The sequence below is a fragment of the Orbicella franksi genome, chromosome 2 (genome assembly GCF_964199315.1).
Source record: "Orbicella franksi chromosome 2, jaOrbFran1.1, whole genome shotgun sequence".
NCBI classification, from domain to species: Eukaryota; Metazoa; Cnidaria; class Anthozoa; order Scleractinia; family Merulinidae; genus Orbicella; species Orbicella franksi.
In genome coordinates this window covers 6956460-6973789 of record NC_138146.1, presented here as the reverse complement: position 1 = coordinate 6973789, position 17330 = coordinate 6956460, and the positions used below count along the sequence as shown (strand labels likewise).

Sequence of the window (17330 nt, the reverse complement as noted above, 5' to 3'; positions counted from 1 at the left end):
TAAATTTTGTCGTCCAGTGAACAAGCTCAGTCAATACAGCACTTGTCAGTTACGCTTGTCAATAACTAGTTATTCGAGAAAGCCCAGAGGAAAAAAAAACCTCGCTTTTCTGCACACGACCACCAGCCATTGGCTGATTGTTTGCGTTATCATAGCCATTCAGAATTTGCATTAGTGTGCAAGTAAAATTCTATTAAATCTCGATCGAAACAAAATTATATAATGATTTCTACTTGTACTTCTTAAATTACAAACTGGACAATGTTCACATCTTACATGCAACTTGTACAAAAGTTCAGTGATTGGCTTTCAACAGCTGCCACCGTACAACTTTCAGCTTTTTACATATCATAACTCCATGCTTGTCAGATTTCTAATTGAAAGAAAAAAAATAATAAAAAAAGGGCAAACAGGAATTATGAACACTAAGTTAAGCAAGTACTGTCATCCAAAATTTACAATGCTGGTACATCCTTTGTTGAGCTTTAGTTGTTTGAGCTAAGCAAAATGTTTGTCCAGCTGATCGAACAGAGAGCATTTAACCATTATATTATGTTTGCTTTGCGTTTATGCTGTTTCCGTTTTGGTCTTCTCCTAATTGTACTTAAGTAACTAAGTAAACCTTCACTTTTGCACGTAACTCTGTCAGCTCTATAAATAAAACTGCTATCAATAGAGAGTCGGTAAAATTGATTTGACCTTACGCGACTTGACCATTCATTGAAGATATGATTGATCATCGCAGGCCTGAAGTTTTTCAGGCTTTAATTTCACAACTGCTTTAAAAGTTGTGTGCATAACTGCGATGATCAATCATATCTTTATATCATTCTTCGCAGTTCAAATATATGAACTTTCATATATTCATTTGTATTGACTATTCATTGATGGCAAATGATGCGTCCCTTTACACTATTTCATTCCATGAAAGGAGAACCTTACAACTATAAAGCTCAAGCGATTATACGGCACTCGTAACTGCTTTGGTTGTTTTCACGGCTTACCTACAAGTACAATGATTTGGAAGCCTGTCTCGTTTCCGGCAAAATATCCCAAATGCTGTAAGTGCCCGGAAATCGAAATTGACATAACTAAATTGAAAGTCATTACCGATAGCAGGACATATTGTGAAAAACAAACCGGCCAGTGCTGTTTATCTTCAGTCCAGGTGTACGAAAAGTATCTTCTTTTATTTTCGTTTATCCGGAATTTCCTCATGCATATCCGATTTAACATTACGCAAGGTTTGTATAGTTTCTTTCGCCGCTTCAATACGCTTCTTGCTAAGAATTCCAAGTTCATTTTAATACTACCCAAGGTTAAAAACATCGCACAAACAAAACAGCTGACAGGAAATGATAATTACTGACGGACAGAACCGAATTTTGCACTTATTAGTTTAGACAAAAACATATGAGGCTCACGGGGAATTAAAGAGGTCTAACAACACACATTTTCTGGTAAGTTCTTGTCCTGTACGGTCTTACACTTTACCAGTATCCATATTTCTTTCGAAAAGGCTAACAAAATACATTTCCTCTAGTGACTCTCAGCCTAGATTTTTCCTTAGTATCTTTTAAAATTTGGTTTAATCACAGAATCGGCGTTTTACTGTTACTCCGTTTCAGTAATGAAACAGAAAGTGTTTTTTCCCCTAACATCCAGTCATTTTTAGTTAGAACCTTGTTTAAATTTATGGAAAGTTATACTATAAAAACTACATATCTTCAGCCAAGCAATAATTTTCACTGAGAGATAAAAAAGAATAAACTAAGATATTCACCTTTGTGTGTCAGCAGCGATTCCACCATGAGAAGACAATATTTGTTGTATTTGGCAGTTGGCGTCTTCTTCCTTTTAGAAGGTCAGTGTTATCATTATTTTTTGTACCAACATGCGAGAAGGTAGACCTATTGAGATACTCATCGCACACAACACAATCCATTAGTCAAAATTCTCCGTCTCAGATTATTTCAAACTTAGCTAGGTAACTTAAAACGTCCCCCGAAACAACAAGCACATTTGGTAACTTATATATGTCTACCTGTACGTGTCAGGTTTAGGTTAGCGCGAATCAATCTCGGAGGTTACCAGGAAAATTATTTCTTTTGGTTTCGGCAGTTTAATATCAAATTCCTTCTTTTCTTTTTTTTTTTTTTTACGTTAGATCCTCTACCTCGGTATTTCTTAGAAGGAAAATCCCGTAGTAATAAAAAAAAAAAAAACCTTTTTTCAGGAGCCCAGGGGTACACTGGTAGCCTTGGTTCGGGTATGTGGGGAAGGAGAGTTCGGAGAAGCCGTGTGCGATTGACATCTCAATCACCAAAGAAACGGACAACAACTACAAAGAGGATATTGAAAGTGACACATGATCCCAGCATGTACACCACGTGTACAACACGCAGTAATGCTGGCAACAACGGTGATACAAACAATATTAATGTTACTCCGCGTGAGAACACCCACCCAACAACACACGGTAATGCTTACACGTCCACTACCCAAGGGAATTTCCCTCCTGTAAACGGTGTCAACGTGACTCCACGAACTAACACTACAACGCAAAGTAATGGTGATTCTACACAAGCCATAAATGGCATCGATGTAACTCAACGTGAGAACACCCATCCGTCAATAGGCAGTAATGCTAACATGTCTACTACCCAAGGAAATATACTTCATGTAGACGGTGTCAATGTGACTCCACCAACAAACACCACAACACAAAACAATGCTGATTCTACTCAACGAGTGAACGGCGTCGATGTATCTCCGCATGACAACACCGCAACACCCTGGGACACGGAAACTACGAAAGGTAGCATTCGTGGCAGTAGTCCCTCGCCAATGATGGATGGCAGCGTAAGTTCATAGTGTGTATTGCTTTTTTTTTTTTTTCTTGTACGCCGCATATTATTGGAGGCTAATTGTGAGAGAAATAGTCAGCAATCTCAGCTACTACGTTAAAGCAAAATATAGCACTTCGACCGAGGTTAGGGCCACTCCAAAGTGCTAACCATGTCGTTACAACGTTAACCTGATTACAGTGTTGCATAATTCAGAAAAATTGATGAAAGGAAAGCAAAGTAGTGGGTTCATGCCATGTAAAGAATAATATTTTACAAGACATGTTTAAAAAAAAAAACGAAAGAAGTGAGTCCTCTTTCTCATTTTCATTCATTCATCTCAAGCCTGTAATGAAATTTTCTTCCTCCAAGTTGGTAGTGACTCAATCTTTTTAAATTCAATACTGCTTTATCATGTAAATCATACTCGGATTGACTATTTTTACTCAGTAATATATTTTTTCAATAGTCAGACAAGTCACCCAATCAGCAATTTCTGGAGTCGCACAATTGCTTTATGGTGTCTATAGATAAGGTGTGTTAATTACACCCACGCCTCCTCGATGACTCCTTACTATAACTCGCCCTTTGTGTATAGGTTTACAATGAAATAAAATAAAATAAAATAAAATAAAATAAGCTTCAAATTTTCCATTAATATCCATTGGTCTAACCATTCTAACCGTCTAGTCTACCGCAAATCTACCTACCAACTTATCTACATACTTACTTACCAACCTACCAGCCTACCGAATATACCCATCTACCCACCGCCCAATCTACCCACCTACCAAACTACAAAACTACCATGGCCCAACATGCAACCTACCAATATACCGACCTACCAAGGCCCACCAACCAACCAACATACCAACTTATCAACCCACCCAGCTACCAATACATGAATGCACCATGCATTAACGCAAAAAAGAAAAAAAAAAAGCATCAAATCTCTTGGCATAGGCGATTTCATTCACCCATGAACACCGTTTGTTTTTTTTTTTTTTAGTTCCTTTAAGGCCTTTTTCAACAAGAAACAAAAAAAGCAAAACTCGTGGAAAATTTTCTGGTTAATTTGATTTTTTGTTAGGATACGAGAGAGTTGACGTATAAACACCCTTCTGTCACTGACCACGATGAAATTCAGGACAGTTTGGAGGTGGCACTCATAAGCATCTCAATAGTGGCTGAAGTGTCATCACTTGCATTGCTTATGGCTGTAAGGCATGTAAAAAATTGAAATGTAAATCTTATGTATAGTGTTCAGGCACTTAGCTATACAAGCACGAAGCTTTGCTAGTTTACAGGCATGCCACTGAACCAAAGGAAACAACTATTTCAAATAAACGTAACATAGTTAAATCCCAACTGGCGGAGGGCAGACCAGTTGGGTATTTGCAAAGCGTGACCGAGGATTTGAACTCGGGACTACCGAAAAACAAATCTCTTTAGTGACAGGAAGGAGGCCTTGAACCCGAGACCTCCGGATTACAACACCAGTGTCCTAAACCACTCGGCCACGCTGCCTCCGGTTGAAAAATATACATTACGGTAAGACCGTGATTAAATAAAATTATATACATCACTTCACATTTAAGAGCCAATTCCTGTAAATACCAGTAATGAGATGACAGTCGCGAAATTTCGGATTTCTTCATATTTTGCCAAAATGACCTCTATAGTGAGTTGTTTTCGAAAATACCATTCAAAGATCCTGATCATGAAGCGCTTTAGTTTTCTCCAAATCGAGGAAAGTCCGAAAATGGCCATTTTACCTGCCTGCCGCCGCCGAAAATGGCCCAAAATCGTGCATTTTCTTTTCCTCGTACAGATCAACGCGATGATTTCTATCAATATACTTTGGGTAGCTCATAGTGCATATCTAAAGCAGCAAGACAGAAAACCACAAATGCTTCTTCGCCAATCGCACTACGCTTTCCAGATTTCTTCCTTACAAAGTTTCCAGACTTCGCTACCTTTGAAAATTCCACGACTTCGCCGTTCTGTTAGCCAGTCCGAATAACTGTCATGGTGTTAGTTGAGTAAGGCCCAGTTCAGACGTCGTGATTCTGCCGTGCCGAACTAACTTACAATTTGTGGTTTTCTGTCTTGCTGCTTTATACGTTTTGCAAGTGGCGGACGACTGTTGGAACATTTGAAGCAAAACGATGTCACAGTATGTGTTTTATTCAGAGGTATGTGCCGTATTAGGTGATAGGACACGAACGATTCACCTATAAATCTGGTGGTAAAAAAATAGGGGCAATTGTACCCATTAGAATTGCAAGCGCACGGGTAAGAAATACAACGGTCGAATTATCTTGCCGTAATATTTATACCACAACTCTGCGACAGTTGATCATGAGGTTTCGCCAACTGCTCGCGCTTTGTTATCATCAACTGGTTTCAGACCAGGCTTTCAAGAAATGCTGCGATAGACGGTTATTTTTAAAGTAGAGTGTGCCTATTTACATGAAATGGTTGTGCTCGAATATTTACGCCGAACATGATGGATGCAACTGTAATCGATTGATTTATTACTCGAGTTTCAAAATGTTTTTTTTTTTTTTTTTTTTTTTTGGGCTGTGGGTCTTCCACATAAAACTGCTAATATTGAACGAATAATGTGTGCTATAGTTGTAACCTTCCAAAAGAAACATACAGTAGGCCGGAGTAAAATCAGTTTCGGGCGATATGCACGTACAGGTGATCGAAATAAATTTGCATAACATTACAATGTACCGAAAGCATCGTCTTTTTTCATTTAACTGCAAATGTTTGCCAAAGTTAATCATGCGGTCAATCTAAAAGGAAGAAAAAAAAAGCAAAAAAAGGCTTCCATTCGCTTATTTTTGTTCTTGATGAAGGCTGCTTTCCAAGTTCCATGTTGGTTTCACGAATGACGAATTTCTGAAAATGTACCACACCTTTATTGCTCTCGACAGGGTACTTTTTTGGGGCCGCGGAAGAGACTTTCACACAACATAATATGGAGTATGGGCTTTCAGAAAATTTTAGTTTCGACTTCAACTTCAATGTACCAGTGGGCTTTTGATGGTATTGAAATTAGCTAAAATTAGCCCTTTCGCTTACGAGCTTCGATGAAGGTACTTGTATTGGCCTAAAATATTATAACACTGTTACGAGTATCGTTGAAGAGCAGGGTTGTTTCCAGACAGAACTCAGGATCGCTGGTAACAGCAACAAACTAATTTATTTCCGTAAGGTAACTTCGTGAATTTACAGCACTAAGCTTCTCCAAATTTGAATCAATCTTTTTTACAGCAGAACCTCTCGCTCTAATATACACGGGGCTTAAAGTTCTAGAAACTTCTATTACAAGCTAAATTAAGTAGTTTGACATAGTTTCTAATCTGAGTAATTACATAAGGATTAGAATGTTCTGGAATGTTCTTATACAAATTGGTCACGGCTGAATGACTTCCGGTTCTAGATTGTTCTAGAACTAGACTTAGACAATTTTTCGAAACAAACACGTGGAGCTTTTGCTAATCAAATTAATGCTTTAGAAACAGCAAGACATACACTATGAACTACCCAAAGTATATTGATAGATATCATCGCGTTGATCTGTACGAGCGAAAAGAAAATGCACAGTTTTCGGCCATTTTCGGCGGCGGTAGGCAGCTAAAATGGCCATTTTCGGACTTTCCTCGATTTCGAAAAAACTAAAGCGCTTCAGGACCTTTGAATGGTATTTTCGAAAACAACTCACTTTAGAGGTTATTTGGGCAAAATATGAAGAAATCCGAAATTTCGCGACTGTCATCTCATTCTTGGTATTTACAGGAATGACTCTTATTACTGCTATTTTCTGGTACTTGTTTCAATGTACATTGCTATTAATATCCGATTGTTTATTTTTTGTAGTTATTCTTTTACATTTGATTGGCGTGGCAGCTGTAGTATAAACCCCACCTTGACACTAAAACTCAGCAAAACATACTACACGCTAAACACAATAAACACAGCGCGCGCACAGCAAACCATTGGAAACAAAATCTCATATGTACTTTTCTTCAAATTTAAGCACTAAAATATCTCCAGAGAGAATCTTTGTTCACAAGAACCTCCTGTTCACACTGGCTCTCGGACATCTGGTGTATGTGTTTGATCTGAAGCTCTTCACATCGAAAAGTGAACATGCTGTAAGTACATGGTGTTGGCCTACAAGTTGGTGTAAGTAACCACCATCACGGTGTTTGCGAAGACTTCTCAACGAACTGGGATGTTTTGACTTTAGGGTTACTTCTTGTACAAACTGGTTTCTGATCGATTGGATTTGTGCGTTTTATAATAAATAACTCTAACAGAGACAAGTATAATTGCATGGTAATTTAATGACCTATCTGTACCAAAAAACCTCACACTTTTAAATATCCAATCAGTTAAATTTAAGGCTATTGTTCTTTATTTATAAATAAAATATTACTAATCCCATTTTGAATAATGTATACAAACCTTCACTTTATGAGTTATTTTTCAGCTGTTTCCGCCTTTATACAGATCATTTGCAGCACCATTACAGCCATCAAGCATTATCTCAGTACAGCTCTGTGTATGTGGATGCTGTTAGAAGGAATTAACCTTTACATGAAGGTGGTAAAAGTCTTCACAATTGGTATTGAACGGCAGTATCTGGCCTATATCTTGGTTGGATGGGGTAAGACGCCAAGTGTGAGTTAAGATTGATAAATAAAGTTATTTTAGATCGGCTTTCAGTTTTTTCGCTTCAATTAATCTTTGAAAACGTTCGTCAATCTATTCAAGTGATTTATTTAACATAAAAAACGTGAAGACATGATAGATGACCAACTTCGACCAACCATGCCAGCTAATCACATGAAGTTAATAACGTTATCCATTGACGAGAATGACGTATCTTTAATTGACAGGAATACCCGCAGTTATTGTTGGTCTTGTAGCAGCAATCAACCCTTTTACTTATGACATGAGCGTATTGTTGCAAGAAGACATTCAATGCGGTTCACTCCAATTTACATTGACTTTTGACAGAGACAGGTCGGTTATTTACACTTTGAATTTCATTGATAATGCTGGCTTGATATTCGGGGCTACATTCAAAATCAGTCCCTGCTGGGGCACAAGGAATGGTGTTTGGGAAGGGGAAACTCCCCTTGGGATTTCAATTCAGTAAAAGAGCAGAAATCAAAGTTCTTTGTGTTTAAGATAGCCCTCATTTTCCACGCGGTAAATGCATTGATGTTAACTTTAAATTAAAATTACACGGGTGTGTAAGCGGTATAAATTATGTAGTGTTGCTTATGGGAAGGGAAGACGAATTTTGGTTCAACCAGCATGTCAAGATGTTGTTAGATTGATAATACCTAATGAAGTGAAGAAACAGTGGGCATATCAAGATCTTGGCGTTTGATGTGTGAACAGTGACTGAATATTTTAGTATCAAATAGCAAACCCCCTTTTCAAAAGTGCAGAACATCCTTGAATCGATGGGTGACAGGACACTATTAGTTTTTCATATACTCCCAATGCAATGGGATTCAATTCTAGAGAAGTTGCGTTCCCAGCTATTCCAAGTCAGGACAGTGACAGTGTGATAGACCGTGTGATATTTTGGACCGACGAAGGCGAATTGACTTTTTCTTTGATGCTAATAGATGCTGGATTAACGGGACTTTGTGGATCTTCAAAGGACCTAATTTGGTCATTTTACTGGTACAGTTTCTTACCTCTTGTCTGATTTTTGCCATCTTAGCCTAAATGAAGTTTGCTTACTTACAAAACTTAAATAGCAAGTGAATATGAAAACTTAATATGAAACTTAAACAAAAAGTGAAGTGAATATTTCAATAAAATCAGTAATATTTAGTTCAGCTACCAACTCACTTCGCATTTAATTTAGACGGTGCTCAGCTCAAACACATTGGGATTCAAATGTATCATGTCTCCCTCCATCGGTTTCGACAAAAACTACGGAATGTTAATTTTGTCCCAGAACTTTATTGTTTGTTTGTTTGTTTTTCTGTTTGATTGATTGCTTGTTCCATTTCCAGGTAAACCTTGTGGTGTTTTCTGTCGTTCTGCGCGTGTCGTATGGAAAGATATCCGCCATATGTGGAAAGAGTTCCGTGAAGACTACGAAGTAAGTCAGTGAGACGCGAGCGACGTAACATGCCAGCAATCATGAAGATCAAAATGAAAGGACGTTCAGAAATTGCTGCCGGTTAAAGCGTTTCTGAAAAGTCAGGGCAATTTGGATCGTTTTTCAGAAGAATTGAAGGCAAACTGCTCATTTTCAATAGTGCATAGTTGAAGATCTTAGTGGTTGAACTCTCTGTTTTTTATGGTCTCTTCAGCGAAAGAAAAGAACAATATGGAACATTTCTTTATATGGAGAGTGGGGAAGAAAGCGAAAAACACAACTGGCTTTGTGCTGTTGAAGTTGAACACATGAACGACTTCAAAGAATATATCTCTGTTACTTTCGTTATTTGGTAAAATAAATGAACAGATATTATAACTGAGGCTTGAAGAAAAATGTTAGAAATGTAAGCTGATATTTTTGTACGATGCAGTCGTTCCTTCAAGCTGCCGGTTGGAGATCTAGCAAAACTTAAATCAGGGAACTGAAATAATTCATCAGAGGCTACCAATATTTGATAAAACGTCCTTTAGTAAAGCTCAGTAAAGCTCTTTGACCTATTTGGAACTGAAGGATTTCGTATATAAGACTTCACATAAAACAGAAATTTGTTAAAACGTACTCTCATGTACAGGTTTTGGTCGCCGAGTGCATTAAAATGATTTTAGGTCATTTATTTTATTCTTTTGTTCTCTTAATTTCTTTATCACTGATTGGCTTATGATTTCAATTTTTTTTATTATTTTTATTATTCGTGAAAAGTTTTCTTAATAATCATCATATATACATTTTGATATGCGCCATAAAAGTGTCATTATTATTATTATTATTATTATTATTATTATTGTTTCTCTAATGAAAGCTTGTTCTAAATTTTATTGTTCCCAAAACTAACCTCGAAAGGTTGATACAGACTAGTTTGTTGATTTTTTTGGGTCTTTCCCGAGTGTTTTTGTCCGACCAGCTAGTGAAGCTGCTGTTCGCTTAAATTAGCAAATCTCTTAGCTGGAGACCCGGCAAAAAACCTTGAACTCGAAATTTGGTTGCTAACTAGAATTATCTTCCCCATCTCCTGAAAAAATTATTAGATTCTTTCATATAACTTACGACAGAGACAGAGAGAAAAAAAATAGGATTTATGGTTTGAAAAGGGGCAGCATCGATAAAACAAAATGGAAAGAGAAAAAGTACAAGTAAAGAAGCCAAAGTCAGCGTGCAACCCACCAGCAAATGGTGGGCGTATTAGCCAATCAGAGAGCGCGCATCTTTAAGGCTATTTATTATATGGCTGTGTCTCACAAGGACTGGGAACTACCGAATTCACGAATTTGATTGGCTGAGATCGATATTGACCGCGGTCTAGATTTTCCCATCTAGACCGACATCTAGACCGGTTTCATTTTGCGTTGAAAAAGTAGCAAACTAGAATACAAAAATGTTCTCCGTTTTCGTTTATTTTCTTCTCAATTATTTATGGCAGTGCCAAAAGGCCTGATGACAAAAAAAAAAGTAAAGAGGACGAGCAAGTTTCGGCAGGTTTAAGTTAAGCTCCTCTCCGTTTGCAAGCAAAATGTCAGCAAACCAGTTACATTAAACGAATTAAAGTTTTCTTCTTTGCCATATGATAAACATCTTATTAACCGAGCTAAGTCGGTCGTATGGGAGAATCTTGACCTCGGTCGTGTGTACAGACCTCACTGCGGTTCGGTCTGTACTCACGACCTCGGTCAAAATTCTCCCATACAGACCTCCTGCTCAGCTAATAAGAGCTAAGTTATAATCTAGTTTGTTAATCATGTTTATCTAGTTCAGTTACACTAGACACCTATTATTATTGACAATGTTTCTTTTATGGCAGGAAGGGACTAAAAGCTATTGCAGCCTTGCTTCCTCTGCTGGGCGTCACGTTTTTGTTGGGATTCTTTATCGACTTTCACTTTGCTGTGGGATATGCTTATGTTTTGTTGAATTCTATTCAGGTAAGATGTCTCGAGGAGATTTAACCCTCAGTCTGCTTTATTACGAATATACATGTGAGGCGTATTGTCCGTCAGGATACTGCAGAGATTATGAATGAAGAACTGACCTTTACGTTAAAAAAGGTATCTTTAAGGATGGCTGACGAGTTTTGCAGAATTTTGTAGATGGATGTTAAATTCGAGGACGCAGTCGGCTCCAAGTTTACTTGGTTTTGCTCAGATGTGCACTAGTTATGGATTCGTAGACCGTTGTACTCACATGTCATGGCCTCGCAAGCTACACGTACATATATCAACAATTCCAATAAAATACAATCTGTCGGTGTTGTCATTATTTCTTCATGCCCAAACTACATGTATAACAACAATTGACCATTTTATGATTTATAGAAATACCAAAACAGCAACCACAACAACATTACAACATTGCCGGCATGTTTAACGTCGGGCTAAAATATATTCATCATTTTAAAATCGCAGGGAGTTTTGTTTTTCATCTTTCACTGTGTTTTTGATAATGAGGTAAGTTGAACACTTATTTTAAAGCTTCCTAAATCGAAACCTGTAATTGTGTTCTATGAAAATAAACCAATCCAATCAATAGACTCTCCTAAGATTTACCCGAAAGCCACTAGCTAACTCCAAAAGAATTCTAGCATTTTTCTTTCAAGGGGTTTTTAACGATCTTCGAACGTTTCCATAGACTGCAGAATTGCCACCACTTTTATTTATGAATTTTCCATCAAGTCGCATTTGTTTGTCTCAGATAGCAGGGCAATTTAAAGATTCATTCGAAATTATTTGCGATAATGGATTGAGATCGTAAATTGTGTAGCTTGCTACAGGAGTATTAGACCAAACGAAGGTCATTAATAATGCATACAATTATCCATATATGTGTTTAAAAATAGAGTAGTGTTAGTCACGAGCTAACATTGTAAGATAATAGTTTGACTCTGACAATTTTTTTTTTTTTTTTTTTTTTTTTTTGATGTTTTCTTCAAGACGTTTCGGCTGGTGCTTGAGCCTTCATCAGTTGAAATACTAACGTTAGTACGCGTGATTCAAAAAAAAGTACGTCGAACGCGCGCTGAGGAAAATTCCGCATAAGGCTTCAAGAAAACGTAGCGCGAGATTTATGAGCGTGCCAAAGACTTGTAGACTTCCGGAATGGCGATGTGGTGAAAAATCAAAGTCGTCTTCAAACCATTGAGAACTGTGAACAGTTTGCTCCCGCGACCGAAAGCCCAGGAAAAGGTTGACCGGCCACAATCTGGCAGTGTACAAAATCGGTTGCACTAACTGTAGTTTTGTATACTACGGTCAAACGGTACGATCACTGAAAACTCGCATTACAGAACACAAAAGGGCTGTTTTTATGCTCGACCATGACTCCAAGATCTCCTGCCATATCCACGAAAACAACCACAAAATAGATTTTGGAAGTGTCAGAGTTGTTGGTCACGAGGCTAACTTCCACGAGCAACTCTTCTTGGAAACCTGGATGTCAATAAAGGATTCCGCAATCTGGAAATGACTAAATCGCCATCCCAGAGGTCACACGGAATTTTCCGCAGCGCGCGTTCGACGTGTTGTTTTTTTGAATCACGCGCACTAACGTTAGTATTTCAACTGACGAAGGCTCAAGCACCAGCCGAAACGTCTTGAACAAAACATCCAAAAAATAGTCAGTGTCACACCATTATCTTACAATATGCATATATGTCCTGGCGATGCCTTTAATTTGTCCTTCAGTTTACAACATAGTCGTGTTATTTCCTGCCTTTGGGTTGCATGTTGATAAAGCGTTTGGAAATCCACCTTGGGTATGAATTTGTTTTCTATCACAGCTTGCCTTGTACCTGCTATGGTCTCTGTCATAAGTTAACGTCATGATTTCAGTGTCCATGCTACTCACAAGTTATTCTCTTCTCCCACCTCATCGAAAAAATACTCCACATGTGCTATACAAAATCTCTCTATTTAACTAAATCTCGCTTTATTTCAAATAATAACAGGTTCGAGATGCTGTGAGAAAAATGTTACAGAAGAAGAAAAAGTGGATCCAGAACCCCCTGAAATACAAGCAACGGAACAAAGTCAGCCCGAGAGATCGTGAAAGGTTGGTGTACCTACTGTTATTGTTTAAAGCCCGTGCCTACATTGACATGAGTTCAGACTCGTACTCTCGTCGAAATTGAATCCATTCCTAGTCATTAATTCACAGTATTCTCTCGTTTGAGACACACTCACTTTAGGGTATGGACCCAACTCTTTCCTTTAATCTAGGGCGCTTTTTCGTGGTTGTTTCACCCAAGCTTTGTAGTTTAAAGCTATGCCAGGAGACAATATTCACCAAAAACAGTATTCATGTATTACAATTATATTCTTTCACCGTTATCTTTTTCTTTTTCCTCTATAGGGAACCCAATGTGCCAAGAGTTGAAAACTAATAAACAATAACTATAGCCTAGAGTGTAACGGTCGCTCACAAAGCACTATAAAAATTTCATTTATTAATGCATACGTCTGAATGGTTGTTGTCTGGCAAAACGATCGGAAAATATTTGAATATAGCAGTTTTCAATTGAGTGTTCTAAAACCAAAAGCAAAGTAATTCCTTTTGTGAGGAGAAAGAATTAGATAATTAAGAGTGCCTGCCAGTAAAAATCAGACAAATTCTTAATTTCGCGGCAAGGGTCGAAAATTCGATTTCGCTCATTTTCCTATGGTAGATAGGCTAGGGCATGACAAAAACTACTGGATAGTTTTTTCGGCAAAATATCCTTTTATTTCAAAGAAACATGCAAATTACCAAATTCCGTTAAAATCGTCATTTGACGCACCATTTTATTAAACATGTTTGAGAGCCTCGCATGCAAAACTAAATCATTCTTCCGTCTTTAAAACACTCAAATATCTTTGTGCAATGTTTAATTGTGTACTGGGTTGATTTTCGGAAATGTTGCGGTTTTTGTTGGCTGCAAAATAATTAAATTTCGAAGACATGTATTTCATTCACTTAAAAGTACTTCGTAAAAATAATTGATTTTCACCATGTGCGAAACCTCCAAATGGATTAAGCTTCTAGTGGTTGAATCGCAGAAGGGTGGTCTACAGATTGCTGTAAAAATTTCTTTGGGCAAATGACTGTGAGCGACGCGAGAGCTTTTCAAAGTACGTTAAAAATGCAGATATTTGACCATCCGTCGTCAAATTTCAATTTACGGGTAAGACATGTATTTTAGCACGCGCCACATGTCTTGAGCTATATTAAGTTGAAATAGACACAGAGCTGATAATTTCGAAATGTTCTAACCTTATTTGCTGTAAAAGGCAGCTCCAAAAGCCGATTTGACGTGTTTCTGTCTCCATTCGTCGCACATAAAGCAGAAGTTTGCTTTTGTTAACACAACGTTCGATGTACATCGCCAACTGTCAACTTATTTAATGGTCGAATACCATGAATCTATGACCCTCTTTCGACGCATATGATCAGCACTGCATCTAAGTCGTCAAAAACGGCTAAGTGATTTGTAGATAGTTGCTTGCTTTGCACTACACCAAAACATTACGTTTGATCATCGTTTGATCTATTGCTGCTTGAATCCTTTGTTGCAGCGGTTCCTTGTTTGTTCGTCACGCAATGCTGTCATCTCATTTTAGGGGGTAGCGGTATGACAATTTCTATCCTAATACGTAAGGCTCCGTAAGGCTTAGAACCACAGGGAGCACACAATCTTGTTGAATAGAGAGAGATTAAATGAAGCAATGGAAAGAATGAATAGTAAACCATTGTCCGTGTTGTCATCTTTTACTAGACCACCGCTACCTACACGCCCTGTGTAAATACTGTAATGCTAAACTCGTACCTAGGTCTTTTCGCGCTGTGCAATTATTTTTGGTTTACATATAATACAGTGGGCTACCCTCGGGGAAATGGGAGGTGGCCGCTTAATAGGGGTTGGCCGCTGAATAGAGGTTGGTGTACCTTGAATATTTTTTCACTATCGTGTTAGAAATTTCTTAGTGAACATGGAGTCAATTCAAGACAATCATTATAGACGTCATCCTCGGAGACCCAGGAGCAGTTAGTGGGAGCGGGGAAAAGTCTAAACGGGTGAGAAAAATCCGGGCGAAGACCCGTTTAGAATTTTTCCCCGCCCCCACTAACTGCCTGTTGGTCTCTGAGAATGACGTCTATCATGATTGTCTTGAATTGACTCCATGTTTACTAAGAAATTTAGCTAAACTTATAACCCGATAGTGAAAAAATATTCCAGGTACACCAACCTCTATTAAACGGCCAACCCCTATTAAGCGGCCACCTCCCGTTTCCCCGAGGGTAGCCCACTGTATTATAGCGGAGCTCCGGCGGCCCGAAGGGCCGCCAAGCGGAGCCCCATACTCATATAGGAGAGAAAAGGAAACCCATGAGTTGATTTTCTCATGGTCATCATGGCTAGCGGTATTGCTCGTGGGCGCGTACGCACGACGGCGATGACGACGACGACGACGATGACGGAGTCGCGCAACATGGCCGCCATACTCCAAATAATAGGTTGACAGAGACATGCAGTCTTGGTTTACCGTGTACTTCTTTGATATTGGACATCCATGTTATGATCAATTGACACCTGTCAAAACAAGGTATCCGCTGACCAGTATTACGTGGCCATATCGCGGGCTCAAGTTTACAGCTTATCGAGGTCACGTGTTTTTTTTTTTAAGTTGACCGCTGACCAAGTGCTGGTTTTCGATTGGATCGCGGGCTCATCTCAGGTCAACTTGTTGAAAACAGGGCAGGATTGTTCGGAAGCCGGTTAACGCTAACCAAGGATTAAAAGTTAACCGAATTATAACTTTTTTTCTATACAAATGTTTTTTGGCTGCTTTGTTTCGTGTATATAGTGATTATTAAAACTCAAAACAGAAGGCCAAACAATATACAGAAAACCGCGCCGCAAAGCTACGAAACTGAAATCAAAATTCTACCTTCTCCTGGCTTATTTGGCTCTGAACAACGCGGCCCAGGAGCTACGCTTTTAGGCTGGCCTAAATCTATATATTATGTAAACCAAAAATAATTGCACAGCGCGAAAAGACCTAGGTACGAGTTTAGCATTACAGTATTTACACAGGGCGTGTAGGTAGCGGTGGTCTAGTAAAAGGTGACAACACGGGCAATGGTTAACTATTCATTCTTTTCATTGCTTCATTTAATCTCTCTCTATTCAACAAGATTGTGTGCTCCCTGTGGTTCCAAGCCTTACGGAGCCTTACGTATTAGGATAGAAATTGTCATACCGCTACCCCCTAAAATGAGATGACAGCATTGCGTGACGAACAAACAAGGAACCGCTGCAACAAAGGATTCAAGCAGCAATAGATCAAACGATGATCAAATGTAATGTTTTGGTGTAGTGCAAAGCAAGCAACTATCTACAAATCACTTAGCCGTTTTTGACGACTTAGATACAGTGGTGATCATATGTGTCGAAAGAGCGTCATAGATTCATGGTATTCGACCATTAAATAAGTTGACAGTTGGCGATGTACATCGAACGTTGTGTTAACAAAAGCAAACTTCTGCTTTATGTGCGACGAATGGAGACAGAAACACGTCAAATCGGCTTTTGGAGCTGCCTTTTACAGCAAATAAGGTTAGAACATTTCGAAATTATCAGCTCTGTGTCTATTTCAACTTAATATAGCTCAAGACATGTGGCGCGTGCTAAAATACATGTCTTACCCGTAAATTGAAATTTGACGACGGATGGTCAAATATCTGCATTTTTAACGTACTTTGAAAAGCTCTCGCGTCGCTCACAGTCATTTGCCCAAAGAAATTTTTACAGCAATCTGTAGACCACCCTTCTGCGATTCAACCACTAGAAGCTTAATCCATTTGGAGGTTTCGCACATGGTGAAAATCAATTATTTTTACGAAGTACTTTTAAGTGAATGAAATACATGTCTTCGAAATTTAATTATTTTGCAGCCAACAAAAACCGCAACATTCCCGAAAATCAACCCAGTACACAATTAAACATTGCTCAAAGATATTTGAATGTTTTAAAGACGGAAGAATGATGTGGTTTTGCATGCGAGGCTCTCAAACTTGTTTAATAAAATGGTGCGTCAAATGACGATTTTAACGGAATTTGGTAATTTGCATATTTCTTTGAAATAAAAGGATATTTTGCCGAAAAAACTATCCAGTAGTTTTTGTCATGTCCTAGCCTATCTACCATAGGAAAATGAGCGAAATCGAATTTTCGATCCTTGCCGAGTTATTTTCCATATTTATGGACAGGGACTCTTAAGCACGTTTTACATATTCGCTTTCGCTGTCGGAAA

At 38.4% G+C, this 17330-nt stretch overlaps 2 protein-coding genes across 3 annotated transcripts; both read left to right on the top strand.

Annotated features, from left to right (window-relative positions):
- The first annotated feature begins 1076 nt into the window (after positions 1 to 1076).
- Positions 1077 to 5150, top strand: LOC145467980 (uncharacterized). Of its 2 annotated transcripts, none has more exons than XM_081451642.1 (5): positions 1077 to 1460; positions 1800 to 1864; positions 2237 to 2862; positions 3316 to 3381; positions 3937 to 5150. In XM_081451642.1, exons 2-5 carry the CDS (start codon positions 1810 to 1812, stop codon positions 4084 to 4086), a joined length of 897 nt encoding a protein of 298 aa, XP_081307768.1. In that variant the 5' UTR covers positions 1077 to 1460; positions 1800 to 1809; the 3' UTR covers positions 4087 to 5150. The 2 variants fall into 2 exon arrangements, with proteins under 2 accessions (XP_081307768.1, XP_081307775.1); XM_081451649.1 differs by having other exon boundaries at positions 2237 to 2873; positions 3937 to 4023.
- Positions 5151 to 5459: 309 nt separating this feature from the next.
- On the top strand, positions 5460 to 13901 carry LOC145479947 (putative adhesion G protein-coupled receptor E4P). Its single transcript, XM_081458421.1, has 7 exons — positions 5460 to 7015; positions 7374 to 7530; positions 7763 to 8991; positions 10850 to 10970; positions 11451 to 11492; positions 12989 to 13092; positions 13393 to 13901. Exons 1-3 carry the CDS (start codon positions 6875 to 6877, stop codon positions 8023 to 8025), a joined length of 561 nt encoding a protein of 186 aa, XP_081314547.1. The 5' UTR covers positions 5460 to 6874; the 3' UTR covers positions 8026 to 8991; positions 10850 to 10970; positions 11451 to 11492; positions 12989 to 13092; positions 13393 to 13901.
- The last annotated feature ends 3429 nt before the right edge of the window (positions 13902 to 17330 follow it).